We start from the raw sequence: 27,990 nt of genomic DNA on the forward strand, positions 1-27,990 counted from the left end.
TATCGTCAGAGTCATCAACAAGGGAATTGGCAGGGTAAGGTTAACTTTGGGAAATGGGGCAGACGCTGAGCTGTAGAATTCATCGACACCCCCTGCCCCCTGGCAAAAAAATAAAAGCCCAGGAACTAGGCCCTGAAAGAAAATGAGGAAAGAGGATTCTCTAAAGGCCTTGATTTATTCTTGAGACTGAAAGTACACACTAGGCACTGAGGATTCAGTTAACCTTCATAAAACATCCTTTTTACCTCTGGCCAAGGAGGCGGCAGTTGGGCCACAGACACCTCTTAGGATGCTCTGAATTCAGACTGCCCATCCTGGGTTTTGTAGGACAATATAATCAGCTTGGCCAGAGGACTCCCTTTAATACTAAAGAGAAAGCTGAAAACAGTAAGTGTGAGAGTCCAGCAGTTAAATGGAGCTTTCTAACACTCCTTTCAACATATCCTATGCATAACCTTCTCTCTCTTTCTCCTTGCTCTTCTTGCTAAGTTCAGTGTCCTGGCCACATCTCCCACAAAGTCCTCTGCAGGAACATGATAAACTTCTCCATGCCAGCTCTGCATACTGCCAGAAACCTCAGCTCAGCTTTTTGAAGATGGCATTTCTCCTGGAATTCCAACTGTCATCCCACCTCCAGGCCCTGCTGGTCCCAATCCATCCTTCACCATGACTCCCCATGTCCCAAAACTCTCCGTCAGTAGCAATCTCCTAAAGGTAACATCCACATCCTTAACTGGGTGCACAGCCACGACACTCTCACCCCAATCACCTCACCCATAGCATCGCCCATTACACTTGGGCGATCCTAGATAAACGGATAGATTCCTTGTCCAACACACCTGCCCCACGATTTCCTGCTTTTGCTCTTGGGATGCTATTTTCCATGTCTGTAAATAATCTTTTTTTTTTAACTTTTTATTTTGTTTTGGGGTATAGTCAATTAACAATGTTGTGATAGTTTCAGGTGAACAGAGAAGGGACTCAGCCATACATATACATGTATCCATTCTCCCCCAAACTCCCATCCCATCCAGGCTGCCACATAACATTCAGCAGAGTTCCCTGTGCTGTACAGTAGATCCTTGTTGGTTATCCATTTTAAATATAGCAGGGTGCATATGTCTAATCTTTTCATCAATTTGTCTAATTATAATAGTCCTCACGGACCTCAGTGAAATGTCCATCCATCCATCCCTGCCCACGCAGTCTGGTGTGACCAGCTCGTATCCTACACTGCGAGGTGCCCGTGGTCCACTAAGCAGGTGGAATCCTTTCCCCTACCTCTGGGAACAGTTTTTGTGGTTCCCTGGAAAGACGCTGATCTCCGTTCTATTTACTATGAAGGGAAGAATGAGAGTGAAAGATAAAATAAGACATCCCTTGATCATATTTATCTAAGTTTCCTGACTATACTCAAGTAGCTACCTGTTCAGATCATCCTATGCAACATCTGACTCTTATCCAAAGTCCAGCTTCTAGAAGATGAAAAGAAGCACAGAAGCTAACATTTGTGAAGTGTCTACAATGTGGCAGGCACCAATCTATACCCCAGGGACAGAAGGATGAATCACATAAGCTGATCAGTTCATCTACCTGGTGAGGCAGAAGGGCAAGTATTACTACCATCCCCTGAAGAAAGAAACATACACAGTGCTCAGAGAGGTCTAACTGCTCCTTCAAGGCATTCAGCTCACAAGAAATGAAGCTGAGGGCTTGCAGTCCAGGTGGATTCCACAGCATACACTGCTCCTGCTGCTGAAAGGCACAGGTGACCTCAGTCTAATGGACAGAGGACAAGAGCAAGCACCTAAGAGGGGGGTGCAGGGTGCAAGATATGCTATTGTTGTTGTCTGGTCGCTCAGTCGCTCATGTTCAACTCTTTTGTGGCTCCATGGACGGTAGCCTGCCAGGCTCCTCTGTCCATGGGATTCTCCAGGCAAGAATACTGCAGTGGGTTGTCATTTCCTCCTCCAAAGGATATTCTTGACCAACCCAGGGATCCAATCCATGTCTCCTGTGGCTCCTGCATTGCAAGCAGATTCTTTACTGAGCCACCAGCGAAGCCCATCATGGATGGATATAATATCAATTATACTACAAACAAAGCTAGAGGAGGTGATGGAATTCCAGGGGAGCTATTTTAAATCCTGAAAGATGACGCTGTGAAAGTGCTGCACTCAATATGCCAGCAAATTTGGAAAACTCAGCAGCGGCCACAGGACTGGAAAAGGTCAGTTTTCATTCCAGTCCGAAAGAAAGGCAATGCCAAAGAATGTTCAAACTACCGCACAATTGCACTCATCTCGCACGCTAGTAAAGTAATGCTCAAAATTCTCCAAGGAATTTGAACCGTGAACTTCCTGATGTTCAGGAATACATGAACCGTGAACTTCCTGATGTTCAGGAATACATGAACCGTGAAACTGCTGATGTTCAAGCTGGCTTTAGAAAAGGCAGAGGAACCAGAGATCAAATTGCCAACATCCGCTGGATCATGGAAAAAGCAAGAGAGTTCCAGAAAAACATCTATTTCTGCTTTCTTGACTATGCCAAAGCCTTTGACTGCGTGGATCACAATAAACTGTGGAAAATTCTGAAAGAGATGGGCATACCAGACCACCTGATCTGCCTCTTGAGAAATCTGTATGTAGGTCAGGAAGCAACAGTTAGAACTGGACATGGAACAACAGACTGGTTCCAAATAGGAAAAGGAGTACGTCAAGGCTGTATATTGTCACCCTGCTTATTTAACGTATACGCAGAGTACATCATGAGAAATGCTGGACTGGAAGAAACACAAGCTGGAATCAAGATTGCTGGGAGAAATATCAGTAACCTCAGATATGCATATGACACTACCCTTATGGCAGAAAGTGAAGAGGAACTAAAGAGCCTCCTGATGAAAGTGAAAGAGAGTGAAAAAGTTGGCTTAAAGCTCAACATTCAGAAAACTAAAATCATGGCATCTGGTCCCATCACTTCATGGGAAATAGATGGGGAAACAGTGGAAACAGTGTCAGACTTTATTTTGGGGGGGCTCCAAAATCACTGCAGATGGTGACTGCAGCCATAAAATTAAAAGACGCTTACTCCTTGGAAGAAAAGTTATGATCAACCTAGATAGCATATTCAAAAGCAGAGACATTACTTTGCCGACTAGTCTAGTCAAGACTATGGTTTTCCAGTAGTCATGTATGGATGTGAGAATTGGACTGTGAAGAAGACTGAGCGCTGAAGAATTGATGCTTTCGAACTGTGGTGTTGGAGAAGACTCTTAAGAGTCTCTTGGACTGCAAGGAGATCCAACCAGTCCATTCTGAAGGAGATCAGCCCTGGGATTTCTTTGGAAGAAATGATGCTAAAGCTGAAACTCCAGTACTTTGGCCACCTCATGCAAAGAGTTGACTCATTGGAAAAGACTTTGACGTTGGGAGTGATTGGGGGCAGGAGGAGAAGGGGACAACAGAGGATGAGATGGCTGGATGGCATCACTGACTCGATGAACGGGAGTCTGAGTGAACTCCAGGAGTTGGTGATGGACAGGGAGGCTTGGCGTGCTGCGATTCATGGGGTCGCAAAGAGTCGGATACGACTGAGCGACTAAACTGAACTGAACTGAACTGAACTGAACATATGTATGACTGAATCACTTTGCTACACACCTAAAACTAACACAATACTGTAAATTAACTATATTTCAAATTTTTTAAAAATAGGGTTGGGAAACTGAAAGAGATTTAGAGTGGCTGGAATTCAGATGATAAAGTAAGGGAGTAGAAAGATGTACAAATTTTGGTCACAGCTTGCAGCATGTGGGACCTTAGTTCCCTCACCAGGGATCTAACCTGCACCCCTTACACTGGAAGGTGGCCTCTAAACCACTGGACCTTCAGGGAAGTCCAGGAAGAACCTTGTTAAGGAATGTTTACTTCAAAGTAAGGGCAGCAGAAAGTCACTGAAAGACTTTAAACTGGGGAGAGAAGAAGTTAACTTTGCATTTCAGAAATCTTGTTGCAATGACTATATAAATAATATGACTGAGAGGGAGGACAGAATACAAGGCGTGGAGAGGAAGAAGAGTTGGGAGGCTATTATAATACCCCAGACAAAGGGGTATGGTGGCTTGGACTGCAGTGGGATAAGACAGAAGTGGACAGATTGAATAAGTATTAATCCTCAGGGGTTTCCCTGGTGGCACAGTAGTAAAGAACCTATCTGCCAATGCAGGAGACCTGGGTTCAATCTCTGGATCAGGAAGATCCCCAGGAAAAGGAAATGGGAACCCACTCCAGTATTCTTGCCTGGGAAATCTCATGAACAGAGAAGAATGTTGGGCTGCAGTCCATGGGGTCACAAAGAGTTAGAGACAACTTAGTGACTGAACAACAAGAAAAATCACCAGGAGTTGGCAATGGGCCACACATGGAACATGCGAGAAAGAGAAGAGTCAAGGGTGATCTTGAGACTTCTGACACGGTCAAGTGGGTGCGTGATGGTACTAAACACTAAGAGAAACACAAGACAGGAGGCATGAGGGAGCACGATTCACTTTGGAACATGTTGTATGTGATATGACCCTGGGACGCCCTAGTAGCTGACAAGTCTGTGCTGGAGACACAAATGCTTATTGCATTAATCGTAATGTACTCATTACCAGACTTCCCTGGTGGCTCAGATGGTAAAACATCTGCCTACAATGTGGGAGACCTGGGTTCAATCCCTGGATTGGGAAGATCTTCTGAAGAAGGAAATGGCAACACACTCTAGTATTCTTGCCTGGAAAATCCCATGGACGGAGGAGCCTGCAGTCCATGGGGTCTCAAAGAGTCAGACACAACTGAGCGACTTCACTCACTCACTCATTACCAGACAGACTGCAACTGAAACCACGGAAAATGCAGGTGTTTGGTGTTTTTTTTTAAATTTGGCTGCGCTGGGTCTTTGCTGCAGCACGAGGGTTCTTCCTACAACCGGAGGGTTTAGTTGCCCTAAGCCAGTGGGATCTGTTTCCCAACCAGTGATTGAACCCGCATCCCCTGTATTGGAAGGCGGGTTCTTAAACACTGGACCTCCAGGAAGTCCTGGGAAACAGAGTATTATTTAGGAAAGATGTATTATCCAACCCAGAAGTTCAGGGCAAGAGTCTGTGGAAAGGAACAATACCCTCGTCCTGCTTAGTCACTCAGTCATGTCTGACTCTTTGTGACCCCATGGACTGCAGTCCGCCAGGCTCCTCTGTCTATGGGACTCTCCAGGCAAGAAAGGTGGAGTAGGTTGCCATTTCTTTTCCCAGGGGATCTTCCTGACCCAGGGAGCGAACCCAGGTCTCCTTGCACTGTAGATGGATTCTTTGCCAACTGAGCTACCAGGGAAGCCCCGAACAATACCTTGATACTTTACTATTACAGTTGACATGTCACAGCTTACAGAGGGCATCTCACCATAAGTCAGGTTAGGTGGGTGACTTGGAACTTAAGTGAAATACATCCCTGTAGAATACTTGGAACTTAAGTGAAATTCATCCCTGTAGAAAAAGTGACCCTCCCGACTCAACCTCGACAAGCAGATCAGAGGTCTAACAAGCCTATGCAGCAGGACAGCATCCTAACATGGCAGTTCTAATACTGTAATGCTCACCTGTTGACAAGGCCTCCTCCAGAACCTCATCCTCACCGGGCTGCTGAATGTTCCAGGAAGTTCTGGGCAGTGAAGCGATTTCCTCTGGCGATGCTAACTTCACCATATCCATGTGACTGCTCTGCAGCTGGTACCGTGGGATAAAGCAGGTTTTGCCTTGTCGGAAAATGTCCTTGATGATCTCCTCTGTCTCAATTTCATCTGGCATGCTCAGAAAGATGGACACTCTTTTGGACTTTTGATATTCACTATGGGTAAACACCTAAGCGAGAAATGATACTTTTTAAAACAAGTGGCTCCCCTTAACAGTTTTAACACTTCCTCCCTTTTCTCTCAGCCTTCTCCAGACTTTTTAACCAAAAACAAACACACAAACAGTGGGGTGATACAATATGGCAAATAACATTGCATCCCGAAGCCTGACTTTTACTTCTGGACCCAACGCTTACTTCTCTGATCCCGTAACACCTCTCTGGCACATCTACTCTTTGTTGTTGTTGTTGTTCAGTCTCTAAGTTGTGTCTGACTCTTTGGGACCCCATGGACTGCTGCACGCCAGACTCCCCTGCCCTCCACTATCTCCCAGAGTTTGCTCAGATTCATGTCAGCTGAGTCGGTGATGCTATATGACCATCTCATTCTCTGCTGGTCCATTCTCCTTTTGCCTTCAATCTTCCCAGATCTTTTCCTACTCTAGCAGATGCAAAATTTCATTAAAAGGTCACGGTGGGACCCTGCTGTCTAAAAATATGGAAAATTCCAAACTTGACCCCCACCACTGGGAGGGAGGTGGGTAGTGCCAATGGGTAGAATGGGTAGTGCCCATTCTAGCAGACTTGTGTGTCTTTCCCAAGAGTCTCTGCTTTAACTCTGAACCTTGGCTCTCACAAGCTTGTTTTCTTTTCCTCTGTGGCTGTTGTTGTCATTGTTTTAATATTTATTTATTTGACTGTACCAGACCTTAGTTGCAACATGTGGGATATTTAGTTGTAGCATGTGGGATCTATTTCCCTGACCAGGGATGGAACCCAGCCCCCTGCATTGGAAGCACATAGTCTTAGGCAATGGACCACCAGGGAAGCCACCCTCAAACTCCCAACCAGCACAAGTTTCTTTACTCCCTAGACTGCCAGGCTTCTCTCCTCTCAAATTCCACCACTTAAGCCCAATTCACGTCCTAACTTTTCCTGACTTCTGCAGAACCCTTACTATGTGAGTCACTATACAACCTAACAGCTATGTGCTATCATAAGTCAATTATTCATTGTTTTCTGTGTCCTAAACACAGCATCCTAGCCAGCCTATAAACTCCCTGGGGTAGATGACATACCATACAATTCTGTTGGCACTACCCACCCCCTTCCCAATTGCTAAAGCTCTTCTATTCAAATGAATGTTAAAATGTTAACAAAGACAAGGACTTCTATGATGGTCCAGTGGTTAAGACTTCCACCACAGGGGGCAAGGGTTGATCCCTGGTCAGGCAACTAAGATCCCACATGCCACAGTTGTTGCTGTTCAGTCGCTCAGTCGTATCCAACTCTTTGCAACCCCATGGACTGCAGCGCACGAGGCTTCCCTGTCCTTCATCATCTCCCAGAGTTTGATCAAACTTAGGTCCATTGAGTTAGTGATGCCATCCAACCATCTCATCCTCTGCTGTCCCCCTTCTCCTCCTGTCCTCAATATTTCCCAGCATCAGGGTCTTTTCCAGTGGGTCGGCTCTTCACATCAGGTGGCCAAAGTATTGGAGCATCAGCTTGGGCATTATTCCTTCCAATGAATATTTAGAGTTAGTAGGTGCACCAAAAATAATTTTTTTAAATAATATAAAAAATAAAAGTGTTCACAAAAATGGAAGGTGGGGGATCCTGGAGAAGCAAAGGCCCTCTAAAATGAGTGCCATGTTGTATTAATAAGAAGGAGGACCTGGGTGAAAGCATTCTTTTATACTCAGTTTAACAAGAAGCAGAAGTAATGGGCTGAGCTTTGCTCACTATAGAAATGTTAATAATCCCAGAACATCCCTAGTCTCTGAAGTTAGCCCTCAGCTCCCTTTTTCTTCCTTTTCTGTTCTTCCCTGTTCTCTGAGCTAAGAAGGAAAAGTGACTGCAAAGGTGGCTTATAAATATGAGTGCCAGAAAAACACAGGCACAGAATATCCAGTTATTCCTAATAAAAAGGGACACAGAGTTAAGTAGACAAAAGCACACCAACCCAGTGCCAAGGAAGGAAGCTAACTCCATCTTTCTGAGCAGTTACAAAGCTGTTATCAGGCCCGAAGTGGGCAAAGCAAGTGGAACTGTAAGACCTGGACACTGGGCAGACCTGAGGCTTTTGGCACCCAAGTACTTTCTGGGAAAGTTAAGTGCCTATCTTGGGCTCTTTAAAGCAGAACATAGAAAATCAAAACCTGAACAAGCAGTAACAAACATCAGTTAAAATTCACTGTGAGACTGTTTGGGGAAGCACACTGATTGAAACTGCCCGCCCTGGCCAGGCACCATAGTAACCATTTGCATGAGTTGTTTTATGACAGGAGATCCTGATAAGGAATATGGAACTAATAAGCCACCACCAACCGGAAGAGTTCGGGAAAGGTCTAAAGGAGACACAGCTTATCTGTCCAATTCCCAGAATCTCTCTCGCTAGCATCCATCTTGGCTGAGACGCGTGCGCCACCAGGAAAGACTCTGAATTAGAATGATTGGCCAAAGACCACCCAAAAACTAATCCCATCACCGTAAAACCCAAGACTGCGAGCCACATGGCAGAGCTGTTCTCCTGGGTTCCCTTACCCTCTGCTCTCCACCCAGGTGCCCTTTCCCAATAAAACATCTTGCTTTGTCAGCACGTGTCTCCTCGGACAGTTCATTTCCGAGTGTTAGACAAGAGCCCGGTTTTGGGCCCTGGTAGGGGTCCCCTTCGGAGGAGGCAATGGCACCCCACTCCAGTACTCTAGCTGGGAAAATCCCATGGATGGAGGAGCCTGGTGGGCTGCAGTCCATGGGGTCGCTAAGAGTTGGACACGACTAAGCGACTTCCCTTTCACTTTTCACTTTCATGCATTGGAGAAGGAAATGGCAACCCACTCCAGTGTTCTTGCCTGGAGAATCCCAGGGATGGGGGAGTCTGGTGGGCTGCCGTCTATGGGGTCGCACAGAGTCGGACACGACTGAAGCGACTTAGCAGCAGCAGCAGTAGGGGTCCCCTTTGCTGCAACAAACGGCGACTCTGGTGGGGATTCTTCTTCACTGAGACTGACATCCTGACCACTCGGGGTACTCAGGGGCTAGCTTGCCTGCCCATGGACCAGACCCAGCGGCCACAACTGGGACCCTTTTGTCCCTGGTCTCTTCCTGACGTGGACAACTGGCCAGAGTGCCCCGACCGTTAAGGAACAAGAGACTTTATTGACCTCTCTCCCCTTCCCTCTCTCTTTCCTCTCCTTAACCCTTCCTATCCTTCCCTGTTTTTCTAGTCCCCCGGTCCTGGATGCAGGAATCTGGTCGAAGGGCCTCAGCTTGAACTGAGGATTGGAGACTGATCACCTCCTCTTGGCAGAGAACTAGAATTCTGGTTCTGGTCTGGTCTGATTTCTGGTAGGGCCGAGTTCCCATCCTCCCTTCTCTGGAGGCCCAGAGTAAAGTCCCATAATGCCTGGGTATCTGCAGGTGGCAGGAGACGTCTGTAAGGCCACCCCTTTTGCCTCCCCCCTCCCGCCTCCTCCCCCTTCTTTCAACCTGGCTTCCTTTCCTCCCTTTGAAATCTCTGAAGACCCGAGATATTTTCTTTACTCTGTTAGTACTTGGATCTGAAGTTCTGTGTCTCTATAGGAGGTTTTCTGAGAGACTGTATTCTTGTATTTAAGGGAATGTCTGATGAGGACTGCCAGGTTTATATGTGTGTGTTTTAACTCTGTGTTCTGTGTTGTGATTTTTGATGGCCATTTTGCTTTGTCTGGCCACCATTTGGTTTAGACCTGCCGCCATTTTGTTAGAACTTGATTTTCTTTCCCTGTGCCTTGAGACCAGGGCTCTCAGGAACACTTATCTAGACCATCTCTAACTCCTGAGACTGAGGGGAAAAGAGGAAAAAACACTTTACAATTTTTATTTATTTCAACTGTTTTTTTAATAAACTAGTAAATTTTATATTGTAGTATCTAATTCATGACTAAACTAAGAAAATGAAGCTAGATCTTGTGTTGTGTCTGTCTAAATATGTCTTGGTATGTCTTTGTCTCTGGATAATATTTTTGAGGTTAATTTGTAAATGAGCTCTATTTAATTGGCTTAAAGAAAAGTAAGTGCTTACAAATCAAATAATTCTAAATTAAACAATAAATTCCAGGTTCATGTGAACTGGGAAATATTCAGTATTAAATACCTGATATTAATGTTTGTTTGTTGACCTATCTAATAAACATGTCTTAGAGTAATTAACATTAAGTAGAATATTTTCATTGTACCTGGGTTTAATATAAATTAATATTATCATATCTGTTACAAGTTTATCAACAAGGAAATTACCTCAAGTGAAGAAACTTCTAAAAAAAGTCAATGAGATATGAGCTTTTATATAAACTCTTAAGAATAATTATTCTTTAGAAATATCTGTCTAAAATAGTCTCTCCAGATTGGCGTAACTTAAATTTCTAAGGGTTGTGCCAAGTGTGCTAAGTGGTGGAAGTCTATTGAATAGGTCATGTCCAAATAAAATAAGGTTTTGAAACATTTACTACTAAACACTAATTTCCTTTAAAGAAAACTAAAGAGATTTGGGACTATAAATGAATAATGTTTGTTGCCATCCTAAAATGTTCTAAGCAAGGGTTTTAGAAATTATCACTGGTATTTATGCTCACCAATCTATAAAATGCTAATATAAAAGTTAGTTCTTGTTTGCTAAAGGGAAGTAGGAAATATGTTTTAAGTAAAAAAAAAAAAAAAGGTATAAAAAAATACTAAAGAGTTATGCATGATCAGGATTTTCTAAAACTGGATTACAATTAGTTAGATAAATGGATTTTGTTAGAAATGACACAGCCATCAAAAAACTGGTTACAGTCAACTAGGTCCAAGATGGCGGAGCTGACTTTCACTAGACCTTGAGCCTTGGTATTTACCCCTATTTTGACATATCAACAATCTAAATTATACACCCACCAACATTGACTAAATCTGACCAAATGTTCTAAACCCTTTTAATTGATCTTTTTGATAAAACTTTCTAAATCGAATTCTTTTGAAGTTCTTTTGACCTCTAGCTAACTTTGGGGTGCTTCAGAGGGCCCCTGAAATATCCCAAGGAGAGATATTAAACTGTATTTATTTGGTTGGTTAAATTACATGGAAAAGATTATCAAATGAGTAATAAATCCACTCATGTTATAATGTATGGTAAAATTACTAATACAGATATCCTAGAAATTATATGGAGTTCTTAACATTCTGATATATCCTGGTATTCTAATGGAAAACCTGGTAACTACATAAAAGTTAGCAGAAGGTCTGAATGAACCAGCAAATATGCTTATAACTTTTATGGTCTCTATCTAAAAAATTACGGGTTTGAATCTTCTTATGTTTTCTGGGAATAGGGAAAACCTTTCGCTCAAACTAATTATGACAATACTTTGGTAAAATTATATGTTATAAACAAAACAATTATATTTTCTCTCTATCTGACTCCTCCAGAAATTGGAAACTCTTAGGTTTCCAGTAAGTTTATCAAATGAGTTAGGAAGGTTATCTCACTAACAGGTACAAAAATCTCAAGGAATTTTTGAGACCTTAAAAGGGGAAAAATTCACCTAGATTTGTTAGGCAAAATCTGTGATAAGCCTTTGGTGTAAGTTTCCCAGCCCTGTTTTATTTTAAAAATTCAGTCTTAGACTCTATAAATGTTTCAGCAAAATAAAAAGTCTATGATCAATTATGGTTATATAAATCATCAGACCAAAATTAGTAAGAACAGACCTATTTTGCAAACAAACTAGCTTTAATTTGGTTATATTTTACAAAAAATGAGGGTAATTTTAGGGGAAAAAAAAGGACTTTTCAATAAATGTTAAATCCCAGTTTGTTAATGGAGGTCTGCATCTACTAAGACTCATTTCTTGGATAGTTTTTTGCTGTTATATTAATGTAAAATTTAATTGAACTCTTAAAGGACACCCTAAGTTTGTTTCTGAAGCTTATCTCAGTAATCTATCTTTGGATGAAGATCAGATGCCTCATGACCTACAACCAGTACTGGAAAAAGACATAATTTTAGGGCCTATCTCCAACCTGGATGGAAGGACTTTTTTTATCAGGTACTCTTAACTAGCTCATGCATGAAACTGAAGAGAAATTAACTTTTAGATTAATTCCCACTTCCAAAGGCCACTACACTGGATTGGTCTATAGAGAAGGCAGCTGACCTGATCTCTCCTTAAAATGATGCTCAAACAGAGGAGAAACTACACTACACCAGGATGAGAAGATGACGACATCAGAGGTAGATAGCTTGTCCAAGATGCTGGACCTGATTTGTATGATCATTTATAATGTTTTCTTGACTTCTTAGACATTTGCATACAAATCAAATGCTTTTCTATCATAGACCTGATCCGATGCTAGTTTTAGAAATCAATCCAATTGTTGGGTTTGTGGCCAATTACCTGTGTCTAGTTCTGGGTTACCTTGTTAAATTTCTCTACTATAAGACTCTAACTGGTTGGCCCTGAGAAAATTTACTTTAAATATATATATATATATATATATATATATATATATATATAGTCATATTCAGATCACTGTGATATTACTAGATGGGATCCCCTCACCAGGCCAATTAATAATGCCTGCTCTGACTCTGGCCATAAATTTGAGCTTTCTTCTATTATTCAAGCTCAAACAGATCAACAAGCAAAGTTTCAGCAAAGGAGGAAAACACATCTCCCACAATTATAGGATGGATTTATATAGATAATGCCAGGCTATGGTAATTTAGGTTTAAAGGCTCCTCTATGTTGGAAACAATTAAATCATACTAAAGATGATCAGTCTAGTAACACCAGAAAACTGGGCTATGTGCCTTATAGACAGTGCCAATATATAATTTCCCTGGAAGATGAAGATTCGTACAGAGTAAGCTAAGTACAATGACCTGTGATATACTGAGCTACATCTAATGGAAGCTCTTAAGTCTTACTTGTGACTTTACTAATACTGCTGGCTATGTTATTTGTATTTCACCTGTTTTACAAAATTGCTGTTTCTTACACTGCCAAATGGGTGACTGAGGCCTGTGATACAATAATATATAGTTCCATATGAGATCGATGATGGTAACAGTGTAACTCTAGATATGGGAAGAAGCAACAAGAGGGAATGCTTTCCTGGACCAAGAGGCTAGTAAGACAGGTGGTCCAGAGAATTCTGGATACTATTCTATGGCCTAGTCCAGTAACAGCACATTGAGTGGCCTGTTAACAAAATCTTTGCCAAACCTGAAAATGGACATTCTCAGCACCATGGGATAAAATAGTCATGAAATGCCTCCCTCAAAATCATGGTCAAGTTTATAACCAAAAAGGGGCTCTGCCAACTGAAAACTGGTACTTGCCATCCACATCTACAAAGATTAAATCATGGCCACTGCAACTGCTGACTTTCAACTCCCCTGAAAGGAGTTCAGGGTGAAAATCAAGAATGAGGCACTCCGTGCTCTGGGAAAAACTGGCAAAACAGGCCATCAGGTAGTTAGATCTTTTCCAGAAAAGATTTTACGAGTTCCAATTCTTGCATCTTCTCATACGTAGAAAAACACTGACGTCATTAACGGTGAAATCTGCTTTGGCTATTAAGAAAAAGTTTACAATTAAAAGTCAAAATAGAGTAGCTATGGTTCAAACATTCTGGGAAATAACTAGGTGATGCTATGGGTGTACTTTCAGATTAGACCTTGTATTGCTAAACACGAGTTTTTTGAGTCACGTCAGGCTTGGATGTCACCATTCTCAAAACAATGTCTGCTGGAGGCTAGTAACTTCTACCTCGCTGCTGCTGCTGCTGCTGCTGCTTCTAAGTCGCGTCAGTCGTGTCTGACTCTGTGCGACCCCGTCCCTGGGATTCTCCAGGCAAGAACATTGGAGTGGGTTGCCATTTCCTTTTCCATTGCATGAAAGTGAAAAGTGAAAGGGAAGTCGCTCAGTCATGTCTGACTCAGCGACCCCACGGACTGCAGCCTACCAGGCTCCTCCGTCCATGGGATTTTCCAGGCAAGAGTAGTGGAGTAGGGTGCCATTGCCTTCTCTGAACTTCTACCTTACTTTTTATTTTTTATTTTTTTCTACCTTACTTTTTATAAAACTGGGCAACTGGCTACCTGGCTACAAGTCTCTCTGAAGTGCCAGGTCCAGACTGGGTTTCAGGCCTATTCTTCTAAAAAGAAGTGACATTTATTTTGTCTATTAAAATTCCAGTTATCCCTCCTACAGCTGCTTCTAATTGGGTCTGTTACAACAAAATGGCAGACCAAGAGTCAGTTCTGGGACTGGGAACTCAGGAATACTTCCAATTCAGTGTCTATTCTCCAAGCTGGGGCAGTCCTATGCCCCATTTTGACAGGAAGTTATCACAGTCATAGTTGCCCAGTTCCCTAAATACAAACTGAGCAGGACTCTGTGGGGCTCTGGAGTACAGATCTGTTGTGTGTTCTCCGTTTCTTATCTGTAAGATATAGGCTTCATTCAGCCTCCTTGACTTTCCCTGAGTTCCAAAGGGTGGATTCAAACAATTGCTAATCAGGGAGGGGAGGGGTTACAGAAACAGGAAAAACAATCAAATGGTGATACAGCCTTGAGATAGGGTCCTGGTTCCTACTCAAAGAAATATGCATAACAATGTCTTTGAGTTCTACAGAACTGTAACCCGTGTGTGTGCGTGTGTGTGCGCACACGCGCGCACATAAGTGCTCGGTCCTGCCTGATTCTTTCACAACCCCATAGACTGTAACCCAGCAGGCTCCTCTGTTCATGGGATTTCCCAGGTAAGAATACTGGAGTGGGTTGCCATTTCCTTCCCCAGGGGATCTTTCTGACCCAAGGATAGAACCTGCATCTTCTGCATTGTCAGGTGGGTTTACCACTGAGCCACCAGAAAAGCCCTGGATAGGACAATATTTACAGATAACAGCAACAAATTACAACACTGGGAGAACAAGGATGTAGGTCAGACAAGAGTCCGTTCTTACCACAGAATTCCAAAGCGGCTACTAAAAGCAAAGGAAATCCCCACTTTAGTGATCACACCTTCATTCATAAATATGTACAGACAATAAAGGTTCATCAAACATTTTAGAAAGCCAAACACTAATTAGAAGGATTTTTTAAAAGGGGAGGTGAGGAGAGTGATCCAGCAGGAAACAGATAATTGTAATTCAGAGAACATGGATTTTTTTAAAAAAATTCTAATTAGTCTTCTCAGACAAGTTCAAGAAGATAGATGCATCTATAGGGCAAAAAAAAGCTGCTTTGGAAAGAAAGCAGATAATTTCTTTTTAATACTTGGAAATTAAAATTAAGATTACCGAAATTAAAACAATTCAGAAGTGGGACTTCCATGCTGGTCCAGTGGCTAAGACTCTGTGTTCCCAATGTCCTGGGTTCCATCCCTGGTCAGGGAACTAGATCCCACCTGCTGTAACTAAGTCCCTCCTGTGTGCTTAGTCACTCACTTGTGTCTGACTCTTTGCGACCCCATGGATTGTAGCCTACCAGGCTCCTCTGTCCATGGGGATTCTCCAGTCAAGAATACTGGAAGTGGGAGAGGGGTTCAGGATGGGGAACATGTACACCCGTGGCGGATTCATGTTGATGTATGGCAAAACCAATACAATATTGTCAAGTAATTAGCCTCCAATTAAAATGAATAAATTTATATTAAAACAAACAAACAAACAAAAAAGAATATTGCAGTGAGTTGCCATGCCCTCCTCCAGGGGATCTTCCCAACCCAGGGATCCAACCCAGGTCTCCCGCATTGCAGGCAGATTCTTTACCATCTGAGCCACCAGGGAAGCAGTCCCAGCACAGTTAAATAAATAAATACTTTTTAAAAAAGAAAGAAATTGGCACATAGGATATAAGACAAAATAAGTACTGGGCACTAATTTCCTCATCTTATTTGCTGAGGAGTCAAATTACAGCACAAAGCTTGATTTCTTTACTATATGTCATTTTCTGGTAAAATCCTAAATTATTTTTTTTTAATTTCTCTGTCAACAAGAATATACCTACTTTAAAATTACTGGAGAAAGACATCACTTAATACTTTTATTGTATTGTACACACATTATGGCAAATCACTGTTCTAGTCCGAGTACGTTGATATTTTGGGCCTTGATCCATGGTTGGTCATGAAACAACCGTGAGTTACAATCAGCAAATGAAACAGAAAATATTAGAGTTCATCATATACAGTAAGAGTTATGAAATCTTTGGTTATGAGACAGATGTCTTACATGAGTACATCTGGGTATATGTGCTCAAGTATATTTATTACTGAGAGCTGTGGGTCTCTCCTCAGATGCCAGTGCTCAGCTGTCCAGTGTATTGTCTCTATATCTATACATATATACCAGTGGTCCTGTCTCTATATGGCTCCTATTCCCACCTGGAGTGTTTTGTTTCTGATGTACCATAAGACAAAGAAACCAAATTGAACTCATCTTTATTTTCCCCATGCCCCTCCAAAATCTACTCCAACACCTACATTCCTTGCACCTAGTAATGTTAAAAATCCTTTATCAGGACTTCCCTGGTGGTCCAGTATTTAAAAATCCACCTTGCAATCCAGGGAAAGCAGGTTCAGTCCCTGGTTTGGGAGCTAAGATCCCACATGCTGGGGAGCAACTAAGCCCATGTACCTCAACTAAGACCCAACACAGCCAAATAAGTAAGTATTTAAAAATAAATAAACAAACATTTACCTCCAGCTCTAAATTCTGAAATCATAAGTGACTCCTCTTTCCCAGTACTTTCTAATGTCATCCAATTAACTGCCCAATCCTGGTGGGTCTCACTGCATAGTCTCCCATTCACCTGCCTTTTTCCCCTCAGCTTCACCATCCACACCCTTGTTTATAGCTTTATTATCTCTCATCCAAACTATCACAACAGCCCCCTACTGCCCTCTATATATTTTTTCTTCGTTCTTCCATCCCTAACCTATTTTCCAAAAGTGCTGCCAATATTCTCTTCCTACAGGATTTATCAATACATCCCTTAGCCACTTCTTTAATCCTCACCATAGGTCTTGCAAGGATGGCACTATCCCTCTTACAGATAAGGAACCAGAGGCTCAGAATGATTAAGGGATTTGTCCAAGGCCCTAGGCAGCTGAAATGCAGTGTAGCCAGATTAAATCCAGATCTGCAGAGCTCCAAAATCCATGTTCAATTGTGCCTTTCCTTCTCTTGCCAAAATATTCCTGTACATGTTCACCCATCCCACGTTCCCTTCACCTGACAAAATTCATCTTGTACTACAAAAAACATCTCAAACATCTCCCTATAGAAGGAAAGCCTTCTGAGTCCCCCTCCCCTAAGTTATATTTCTACAATTGATGTTTACCAGATTATCTGAAAGCACTGGAATTCTTTATTCACATGTCTGTTTCTTCTTCCAGACTCTGCTCCTTTAGAGCAACAATCCTATCTTTTTCATCCTATAACTAAGTACATGGCAAAGTATGGGCCACAGTAGGGTTCAATATGGGCTTCCCTGGTGGCTCAGAGGTAAACCTGATGGCTCCTTCCGTGCAGGAGACATGGGTTCAGTCCTTGGTCCAGGGAGATCCCTGGGAGAAGGAAACAGCAACCCACACCAGTATTCTTGCTGTAAAAATTCCATGGACAGAGGAGCCTGGCGTGCTACAGTCCATGGGGTCACGAGTCAGGCATGCCTTAGCAACTAAACAACAACAAAGGGTTCTGCTGGAGCATGAGGAGTCCCGCCCGTGGCAAAGGTCATGAGGTTAAGGGGCCCGACAGGCAAAGGCGAGTCAGGCCTTAAGGGAGCCTCGCTGGATCTGCTCGTGCATCTGCCCCAAACACCAGAGTTTGCCTGCCTCGCTGCATTATGCCTTTCACCTACACTTCTGACATTATGGGGGGCTATTCTCCACCACCTCTCTCTGAAAAAGAGTTAACTTAGGACTCCAGTTATTAAATCTCCTGGGTGTGACAAGGGTGTTTCAGTCCAAAAACCTCTCTGCTGGCAGGCTAGCTTGTGTGACAGGCTTATCCACACTCTTGCTACTACCTACATGATTGTTTACAACCTCTCAACCATAAACAGCACAGAGAGTTTGGAGTATTTTGAAAGTCTTAGTTAGCATAGCATTTTTCTAAAGACAAAAAGCATGTTGGTGAAGGGTTTCATTGCTGAGTTAATGATTGCTGCCAGGCCTCCATATCCTTAGGCACCTGGGAGTATGTTAATCGATATAATTGGAATGTAGAAAAAGAAATATAGTAGTTTTGATGTTAGCAATACTAGACTTTTGAGTGAATGAATTTTCTCTTTTGTTATAGATCACTGTACTCCTCTTTCTTTGTTATAAATCATTGTGTCCTTGCTATGTAAAAATGTAACTTTATCACTATCTTAAGACTAAACAGATCTTAAGGGGAAACAAGTTTTCTGATCGATTAACCTTTATAGAAAGAAAGGTGGGGCCATAAAATGTTAATCGGTCTCCAGACCAGAAGATTTTATAAAACAAATGTTAAGACCCTTGTAAGAACAAAGATATGCTGAGAACACATTTATCTCTATGTATAACTAAAAGTATAAAAGTGGACCTGGAAAATAAAGAAACGGATCAGTTCCTGGAAAGACTGGTTTCCCCCGTGTGGTCTTTTCTCATTCTCTTCTTTTCTGGCTGAATTCCGATCTGGAGCATGGAGGCTCGCCATGTCTACTTACTTGCCCTGGTTTCTAAGACCCACGCGAGAGGGAGCCCAAGGCGGGGCATCCTCCGCTATTCAAGCGGGAGCCGGTGGCCTACATAGGTGGTGCAAACTCCTTGTCTTGGAGTTTTATTGGTTTTCTGCATAAACCAAGTTATTCAGCCTCTTTTCTCCACTTATTTTCCTACTACACTATTTCTTTCTAATCTCCCTCCATATCTTTAATTAAGCAGTTAATTCCTCAGATGCCGACGCCGTCCCCGCTTCGAATTCCCTGGATCCACCTGGGCTGGACCCTGACAGGGTTCAGTATATGTGAATTAATTAGCTAAATTTTAAGCACCTAGAGTAAGGATAAGATGATATGCGTCTCCACACTCACTAAAGCAACCAATGCCTTCCTCATAATCGCTAAAAATACTGAGTTTGAATAAACCAACATCTGCATAGACATCATCTGCATAGACCCCCCCCACCTCATGCACACCTATATACACAAAGAGTGGAATGAAATGCTTGTATTTGCTTTACTGTTTTAACCCACAGGAATTTTGAGAAACTAATGGATGGATGGTATATTAGTGAAGGGTAATTAAGAAATTCTTATGGCACATCTAATTTCAAGGCACATCAAGGAAAAGAAGTTAATTCCAAATATAACATTGGTATATAACATCCTGATAACATCCAAATATAACATCCAGATGTTGAGGAAGATGGATCACTAGTTTGACACAGAATCACTAATATTTAGTTATTCATAGGACACTCATTTTTCCCCTCTCTGGTGTCCAACAAAAACCAGTCTCACAGACACCTTTGGCACATGCCTCTGGGACAGGATCTATCGACTGTTTTACTGATAAGAGAAACTGGTATCATCACATGAACAAAGTATTAATACACAGCAAGTTAATCTGTGAAAGTAACAAACTGGAGGCATCATAACCAAGAGACAGGAAACCAGACTCAGTTCTCTCATCTCTCCTGTGTCCTATCTTCTTGAGCAGGCTGAGTATGAGAATCAGTTCTTTCTGTCATTAATTCAAAAATGTACTTAACGTTCACCTACTGCGTGACATAAGGATAGGCCCGAGGCCACAGAGACAGGGCCCAGCCCTCCACAGGTTCCGAAGGGCTTCCATCCTTGACCATCTCTGCACCCTATTTTGCAGGTGCTCCTCTGAAGTAATCGTATCTTTCTCTGGTCATTTTACTGCTATGGACTCTTTTTCATAACTTTTTTTTTCCAGCCACATCACGAAGCATGAGGGATCTTAGTTCTCCAAGACCAGAGATCAAACCCATGGCCTGCTTTGGGAGGCCACAGTCCGAACTATCTGAAGTCCCTGTAATTCTTTAAGAGTGCATAAGCTGGAATCAAGATTGCTGGGAGAAATATCAATAATCTCAGATATGCAGATGACACCACCCTTATGGCAGAAAGTGAAGAACTAAAAAGCCTCTTGATGAAAGTGAAAGAGAAGAGTGAAAAAGTTGGCTTATAGCTTAACATTCAGAAAACTAAGATCATGGCATCTGGTCCCATCACTTCATGGCAAATAGATGGGGAAACAGAGGAAATAGTGTCAGACTTATTTTGGGGGGCTCCAAAATCACTGCAGATGGTGGAATCAGCCATGAATTTAAAAGATGATTACTCCTTGGAAGGAAAGTTATGACCAACCTAAATAGCAAATTCAAAAGCAGAGACATTACCAACAACGGTCCGTCTAGTCAAGGCCATGGTTTTTCCAGTGGTCATGGATGGATGTGAAAGTTGGACTGTGAAGAAAGCTGAGGGCTGAAGAATTCATGCTTTTGAACTGTGGTGTTAGAGAAGACTCTTGAGAGTCCCTTGGACTGCAAGGAGATCCAATCAGTCCATTCTAAAGGAGATCAGTCCTGGGTGTTCTTTGGAAGTGTCACGTGAGTGTATGTGCCTCGATTCTTTGTCTCGTCACAACAAAGATTTGGAGTGACGGACATTAAAGCCCCCTCAGCGTGTCACAGCTCTCAGGTCTTGGATAGACCGTGTTATACCTCTCAGGTCTCAAATGGACCGTTATAGCTCTTAGAAAAATCAGTGTTGCAGCTCAATGTTACAGCTCTATTTTATTTAGAAGCTAGCAGGAAAATCCATCTTTGAGGTGTGAGGGCATGTCGCTCTAAAGACACGAGGAGAAGAGCGCCCTAGCCTGCGGGAGAGAGAGAGAGAGAAAGCTAGCTTTGGCTCCTCTATTTATATGTTTATCTCTCCCTGGGCCAGTCCTATGTAAATTGGGCCAGCCTGGAGTGTTGTCTTACCTGAGGTCCTCACTCTGGTCCTGGGACCATCTTTTGTTTCATTTTCACGGGCTCTTCCCTTCCTTATCTTGTAGCCACTGCCATTTTGGACTCCTTTTCCCTGTTCTACCTACCTATCAGAAGGACTGATGCTAAAGCTGAAACTCCAATACTTTGGCCACCTCATGAGAACATTTGACTCAATGGAAAAGACTCTGATGCTGGGAGGTATTGGGGGCAGGAGGAGAAGGGGACCACAGAGGATGAGATGGCTGGATGGCATCACTGAGTCGATGGACGTGAGTCTGAGTGAACTCCGGGAGTTGGTGATGGATGGGGAGGCCTGGCATGCTGCAATTCATGGGGTCGCAAAGAGTCGGACACGACTGAGCGACTGAACTGAACTGAACTGAAGGTACCTTGGACCCAAGTGGTCCCGCCCTCCAGATCTTTCTGTTCTCACGCTGCTCTTGCCTCAGCACCCTGTCACCCACCTCCATCGTCTCCCTCACAAGACCCTTAACACTCCACGTTGAGCTGATTCCCTCCACACTGTGCCCAACAATACCCCACAACCATCGTGGGACTTGCGCGCGCTCACGGGGACCAGGCATGAGCGCGCTCAGCGGACGTGCGCGCGGCGGGCGGACGTGCGCGCGCCCAGAGGGCCGCGCCTGCGCAGATCCGCAGGTCTGGCGTGGCTTGGCTGCAGCTCCGGGGCTGCGATGGCTGTCGTCGCGGTCTCTCACCTTCTGGGCCAAGAGGTGGGACTGGCGCAGCCGCTCCTCAGCGCTCAGCGCCCTCAGGCGCTGCTTCAGCTCGGCCCGCAGGCTCCGCTTGGCGCCGCTCACGGCCACCGCTGCCGCCATCTCCTGGTGCGGTCCGGCCCCTGTCCGCACTCCGCGAGGTCCGCCGGCCCAAGGGAGGGTCCTGGCGCGCCCCCACCCCCTCCGCTTCCGGCCCCAGGCGCGCCACGCCTCCCGCCCTTGCGACCTGGCATCTTGCAGCCTTCGCGATCGATGCGCGCCCCACCCCCAGCAGATGAAAGGCAAGGGGTTCCCTGCTGCTCACTGGCTCTGCACCGGTGACAGGTCTACACGCCTGACCTCTCGGCCTGGGGTACTGCTGAAAAGAGCACTGTAGGGCCCCCCCTGTACACACACACACAGACACTCTCTCTCTCTCTCTCTCTCTCTCTCTCTCTCTCTCTCTCTCTCTCTCTCTCTCTCTCTCTCTCTCTCTCTCTCTCGATTCCCTGGGTGCCATGGCCCCTGCAAGTACTGGGGCCTGAAAAAACAGAGGCAGGTAGAGTTGAGAAAGTCACATGACATGGCAGTCCTACTAGCTAAAGGAAAAATGACCATTTTTGTTTGTAATAACTCTGAAACTGTGTAACTTAGATCAGGACCGGAAACCATGATCTGTTAACTGAGATCTTAAACCTAGCCTCTGGTATTAAAGAAGTTCAGGTTCTTGATGTCTCATTGTGGAAAGAATTAAGAGAGAGATGAAGTGAAAGGTAAGAAGTGGATTTATTTGAAGACAGTCCACAGAGTGTGAGCCCGCTCAGAAAGCAAGAGCAGCCTCAGGGTTCAGGGGTTACCAGGTTGTCACTTTTTATAGGGGTGGGAAAGACTAATGAGTAGGAGGCCTATTCCAGCTATTGTGGGAAAGGGGTGGGGATTTCCAGAAAGTGGGCTGCTGCCCACTTTTTGACCTTTGTGGTCAGCCTTGGAACTGTCTTGATGTTGGTGGGTGTGTTATCTACTTTCTGATGTGTTGTAATGAGCCTATACTGAGGCTCAAGATCTCTTGAGATACGCCATCTTGGATCTATTTGGTTCTAATCTAATCAGTTTATGTTTTGTCCTTGAGCTGTGTCATTCTGTTCAAGGTTATGCCCTGCTTCCTTTCCCTACTGTTTCAGTGCCTTCCTCTTTTTCTTTTCCAGAAGCTGGAAGGATGAGGTAGTTGGATGGCATCATTGACTCAACAGATTCTGTTGAGTGTGTTCAGTGGCTAAGTCGTATCCGATTTTGCGACGCCATGGATTGCAGCACATCAGGCTTCCCTGTCCTTCATTTTTTCCCAGACTTTGCTCAAACTCATGTCCGTTGAGTCAGAGATGCTCCTAACTGTCTCATCTTCTGCCTCCCCCTTGTCCTTTTGTCTTCAGTCTTTCCCAACATCAGGGTTTTTTCCAGTGAGTCAGCTCTTTGCATCAAGTGGTCAAAGTTTTGGAGCTTTAGTTTCAGCATCAGTCCTTCCAATGAATATTCAGTATTGATTTCTTCTACGATTGACTGGTTTGATCTTGCTGTCCAAGAGACTCTGAAGATTCTTCTCCAGCACCACAATTCAAAAGCATCAGTTCTTTGGTGCTCTGCCTTCCTTATGGTCAAACTCTCACATCTGTGACTACTGAAAAAACCATAGTGTATATATTTATTTATATATATACACACATATCAAAAGATAATAGATACATTATTAAGTATATATAATAAAATATAAGGTCTGGCATTGCAAAGAGTCGGACACGACTGAGCAACTGAACTGAACTGAACTGAAAGCATATGTGTTTATATTCTGTAGGATCAGCTTCTCTGAAGAAAGCTGATTAATATAGATTTCTATATGCTAGCAATGAGCAATCTGACACTTAAAAAACAATTTCATTTACTATAGCATCAAAAGGAGTTTCCATCGTAGCTCAGTTGGTAAAGAATCTGCCTGCAATGCAGGAGACTTATGTTTGATTCCTGGGTTGGGAAGATCCCCTGGAGAAGGAAATGGCAACCCACTCCAGTATTCTTGCCTGGAGAATCCCAGGGATAAAAGAGCCTGGCAGGCTACAGTCCATGGGGTCACAATAGTTGGACACGACTTAGCAACTAAACCACCACCACTACAACATTAAAAAAACAAGATACTTAGTAATAAATTTAACAAAGTGTTAAACTTCTGAAAGCCAAATGCATCGTTGAAAGACCTGTATAAGCAAAAGGACAGCCCATGTTTGTAGATTGGAAGACTTAGTATTTTTAAAATAGTAATACTCCACAAATTATAGAATTGATGCAACACCTATCAAACTTGGCCTTTTTGCAGAAACCAATAAGCCAGTCCTAAAATTCATATGTTAATGCAGGGAACCCAGAATAACCAAAGCAATCTTGAAGAACAAAGTTGAAAAACTCACTCTTTCCAACTTTAAAAGTTATTTCAAGGCTGCAATGATCAAGACACTACAGTGTTTGACTAAAGGGAGATAGGAAAATGTCACAGAATTGAGAATCCAGAAATAAGCCTTTACATTTATAGTCAATTTTTAACAAGAGTACCAAGATAATTCTTTAGGGAAAGTATAGTCTTTTCTAACAAATGATACTGGGACAACTGAATGTCTACATACAAAAGTAAATTCAAAATATATTTTAAAAAGCCTAAATGTAAGAGCTCAAATAAAAGTCTTAGAAGAAAACATAGGCACAAGTTTTCATCACCTTGGATTAGGCAATGGTTTCTTAGTTATAACACCAAAACCACAAGCAAGAAAAGTACATTGGACTTCATCAAAATTTAAAACATTTGTGCATCAAAGGACACCATCAATAAAATGAAAAAACAGCCTTCAGAATGGGAGAGACTATTCACAAGTCATATATCTAAAAGGGACCTGTGTCTAAAATATACAAAAACTCATAAAACTCAGCAATTTAAGAAAAAAAGATAATCCTATTTAAAAATGAGTAAAGGACTTGAATAGACATTTCTCCACATCAAATATCCAAATGACCAATAAGCACTTAAAAAGATCATAATTAGTCATTAGAGAAATTCAAATCAAAACCACAGAGAAATACCACTTCTCACTAGAGTGTCGACAATTGAAAAAACAGGAGACAAATTTTGACAAGAGTTCGGAGAAATTGAAACTATTATAATGTTCTACATATATATACATGCAAGCCAAGTGTGGAGAGATGTCAAAATATTAGAATACACGCAGGGACAAACAAACTGAATTGTAATGTAAATGATTAACATAACCACAATGAAGTGGGTAGAGAAGAAAAGAACTAAGTTAAGTAACTTTGGAAAAGAGTATTTTGACTGTATACCATAAGGCCAAAGACAAAAAATAACTATAAAAATATTGCACTCTAGTTAGTACATTTGTTTTTCACAGGGGTATTAACAGTTGTGAAATGACTTTATTCTAGAATTGAACAATAATGAAAGATATTCTGGATAATGAGAGCCAGGTTTCTTCCTGTTGGAAAAACAAGTCACAAATAGAGAATTGGGGAATGAACCCTCTAGTGCTGGGTTGTAATTGTTGTTGCTGTTGTTCAGTCACTCAGTCATGTTCGACTCTTTGTGACCTCATGGACTGCAGTATGCCAGGCTTCCCTGTCCTTTACCATCTCCAAGAGCTTGCTCAAATTCATGTCCATTGAGTTGGTGATGCCATCCAACCATCTCGTCCTCTATCATCCCCTTCTCCTCCTGCCTTCAATCTTTCCCAGCATCAGGGTCTTTTCTAATGAGTCAGCTCTTTGCATCAGGTGGACAAAGTATTGGAACTTCAGTATCATTCCTTCCAATTAATATTCAGGATTGATTTCCTTTAGGATTGACTGGTTTGATCTCCTTGCTGTCCGAGGGACTCTCAAGAGTCTTCTCCAATACCACAATTCAAAAGCATCCATTCTTCGGTGCTCAGCCTTCTTTATGGTCCAACTCTCATATCCATATGTGACTACTGAAAAAACCATAGCTTTGACTATACGGACCTTTGTCAGCAAAGTGATGTCTGCTTTTTAATACACTGTCTAGGTTTGTCATAGCTTTTCTTCCAAGAAGCAAGAGTCTTTTAATTTCATGGCTTCAGTCACCCATCTGCAGAGATTTTGGAGCCCCAGAAAATAAAGGGTTGTAATTAGAAGTCTCAGTACCAGGACTTCCCTGGCAGTCTAGTGGTTAAGGCTCTGCGCTTCCACTGCAGGGAGCACAGGTTCAATACCTGGTGGGGGTATTAAGAGCCCACATGCTGGGTAATATGGCCAAAAGAAAAAGAAGTGTCAGTATTTAACACACAAAAATAGAAGTGTCAGTATGAACCCATGGTTTTAAATATAGTGGGCCCGGGCGGTTATTTGGCTGCATCGTCACACAGGCTCATTGATCTTTGTTGAGACATGCAGGACCTTTAGTTGTGGCATTCAGGATCTAGTTCCCCAACCAGGGATCTAACCCAGGCCCCCTGCACTGGGAACTCGGAGTCTTATCCCTGGACCACCAGGGAAATCCCAATTTACAATAAAAGTTTGAGAAATAAACTAGTGAAAGCATGGAATGGGAAAGCTCCTACTGTGAAATTTTAGTTGACCAAGGTGTAAATCAACAAGTATTCACTAACCATCCATTCCAGCAGGCTCCTCACACATCTCCCAGCCAGTAAGCTCTCCTGCAGTCAGGGCACACCACCACCACCAAACCCAGCTTCCTTACAAAGAAAACATTCTGTCCGTATCACTGTCTCTTTCAAAAATTACTTTCAAAACCAGCCTCACATCATGGGACACAAGGCTCCTCTCAGCCTGGACCCAGGTGAACTGAACACCTCCATAACTCGCCACTTGGCCCACAGCATGCAGTGCTCCTATAGACCTCTGGGCATGGGTGATGTTACAGCTGTCACAATGTGCTGATATAGAGAAAGCTTCATTCACTTGGGTTAGAGGGTGAAAACCAGAGTACTGAAAAGATGGTCCCTAAACTGCTGTGCATAAGATGACTTTATATTGCTCCACAAAGGAATAGAAGGAGGGTAGTGACTCAAATTGGAAAAAAAAAAAAAAAACAAGAAGAAGAAGAAGGGGAGAGATTGTGGAGCTCATGAAGCTAGTTTCCACTGTGTTTGAGGGAAGAGAAGCGTGGAGTCCTGCCCCAAGGCCACAGATGGGAGGCCTTGCGCCAAGGCCACAGACGGGGAGCCCAGAACCAAGGTCACCTCTACAACTGATGGAGCCCCTTTGTAACCATTGCCAAAAGCCTCCCAATCATCACCAACAGGCTTCCTGGCCCCAGATTAAGCAAAAACGCCCACCTCATAGCACCCTAACAAATCACCTAACACCAACATTCCAGCAGAAATTTTCTTTGACTTGAGGCTGTAAGAATTGGCTACTCGTTAAAAAAGAATGAAATGATGCTATTTGCAGCAACATGAATGGACCTAGAGAGTGTCATACTGAGTGAAGTGAGTCAGAGAAGGAGAAATATTGTGTCACATCCCTTATATATGGAATCTAAAAATAAATGATACAAATGGAGTTACTTACAAAACAGAAAGATTTTCCCCGACTTAGAGAATGGACTTTTGGTTGCCGGGGGTGAGGGAAGGATGGGGGAAAGGATAGTTTGGAAGTTTGGAATGGACATGTCCACACTGCTATATTTAAAATGGATAACTAACAAGGTCCTACTGTATATAGCACATGGAACTCTGCTCAGTGTTATGTGGCAGCCTGGATGGGAGGGGAATTTGGAGGAGAATGGATGCATGTATATGTATGGATGAGTCCCTTCGCTATTCACCTGAAACTATCACGACATTGTTAATCAGCTATATGCCAATACAAAAGAAAAATTTTTTTTTAAACTTGGATATTAACCCATACTGAGTTAACTAGATATGGGTGGGGGGGGGGGAGAATTGTGGAAATTCTCAGTGAAGTAAAAAGCTGAGTCAACAGGAATCAAATTGTGTCAAAATAATCATGTTGCAAGTGTTTCTAAAAAATGCTCTCGTATAGATGTCCTCATGTCACAATCATCAACCTTTAATATGAACGTAGTTTCAGAGAATGTTGGTAATGGGTTTGACTCTCATGTGAATTGGTTGCATTTATGCTGTTCAGGCAATAAATCGTAGCCGTAGTTTCCTTAAGCTGTCTTAAAGTCCCACCTTTGGTCATCAGGCAGATGAATCGGAAAAACCCGCCAGCACTGTGGGGAAATGATTTAACCCCAATGCCCAATCCCTAACTGCATCTTCCAGCAGAAATGGCCGAACAGAGCAACGATTATAAGGAA

The 27,990-nt window shown here is 42.9% G+C and overlaps 1 protein-coding gene across 1 annotated transcript in view; it reads right to left on the minus strand.

Annotated features, from left to right (window-relative positions):
* The window catches only part of MTHFS (methenyltetrahydrofolate synthetase), a 31,898-nt gene extending 10,093 nt beyond the window's left edge, over positions 1-21,805 (minus strand). Inside the window, exons 1-2 of the mRNA XM_004017785.6 lie at positions 21,636-21,805; positions 5,638-5,899 (exon numbers count right to left, since the gene is read on the minus strand). Coding sequence (XP_004017834.2) covers positions 5,638-5,899; positions 21,636-21,755 — 382 coding nt within the window. The 5' untranslated portion in view covers positions 21,756-21,805. The remainder of the gene's footprint in view (positions 1-5,637; positions 5,900-21,635) is intronic.
* Positions 21,806-27,990: the final 6,185 nt, after the last annotated feature.

The sequence above is a fragment of the Ovis aries genome, chromosome 18, assembly GCF_016772045.2.
Source record: "Ovis aries strain OAR_USU_Benz2616 breed Rambouillet chromosome 18, ARS-UI_Ramb_v3.0, whole genome shotgun sequence".
Lineage (NCBI taxonomy): Eukaryota > Metazoa > Chordata > Mammalia > Artiodactyla > Bovidae > Ovis > Ovis aries.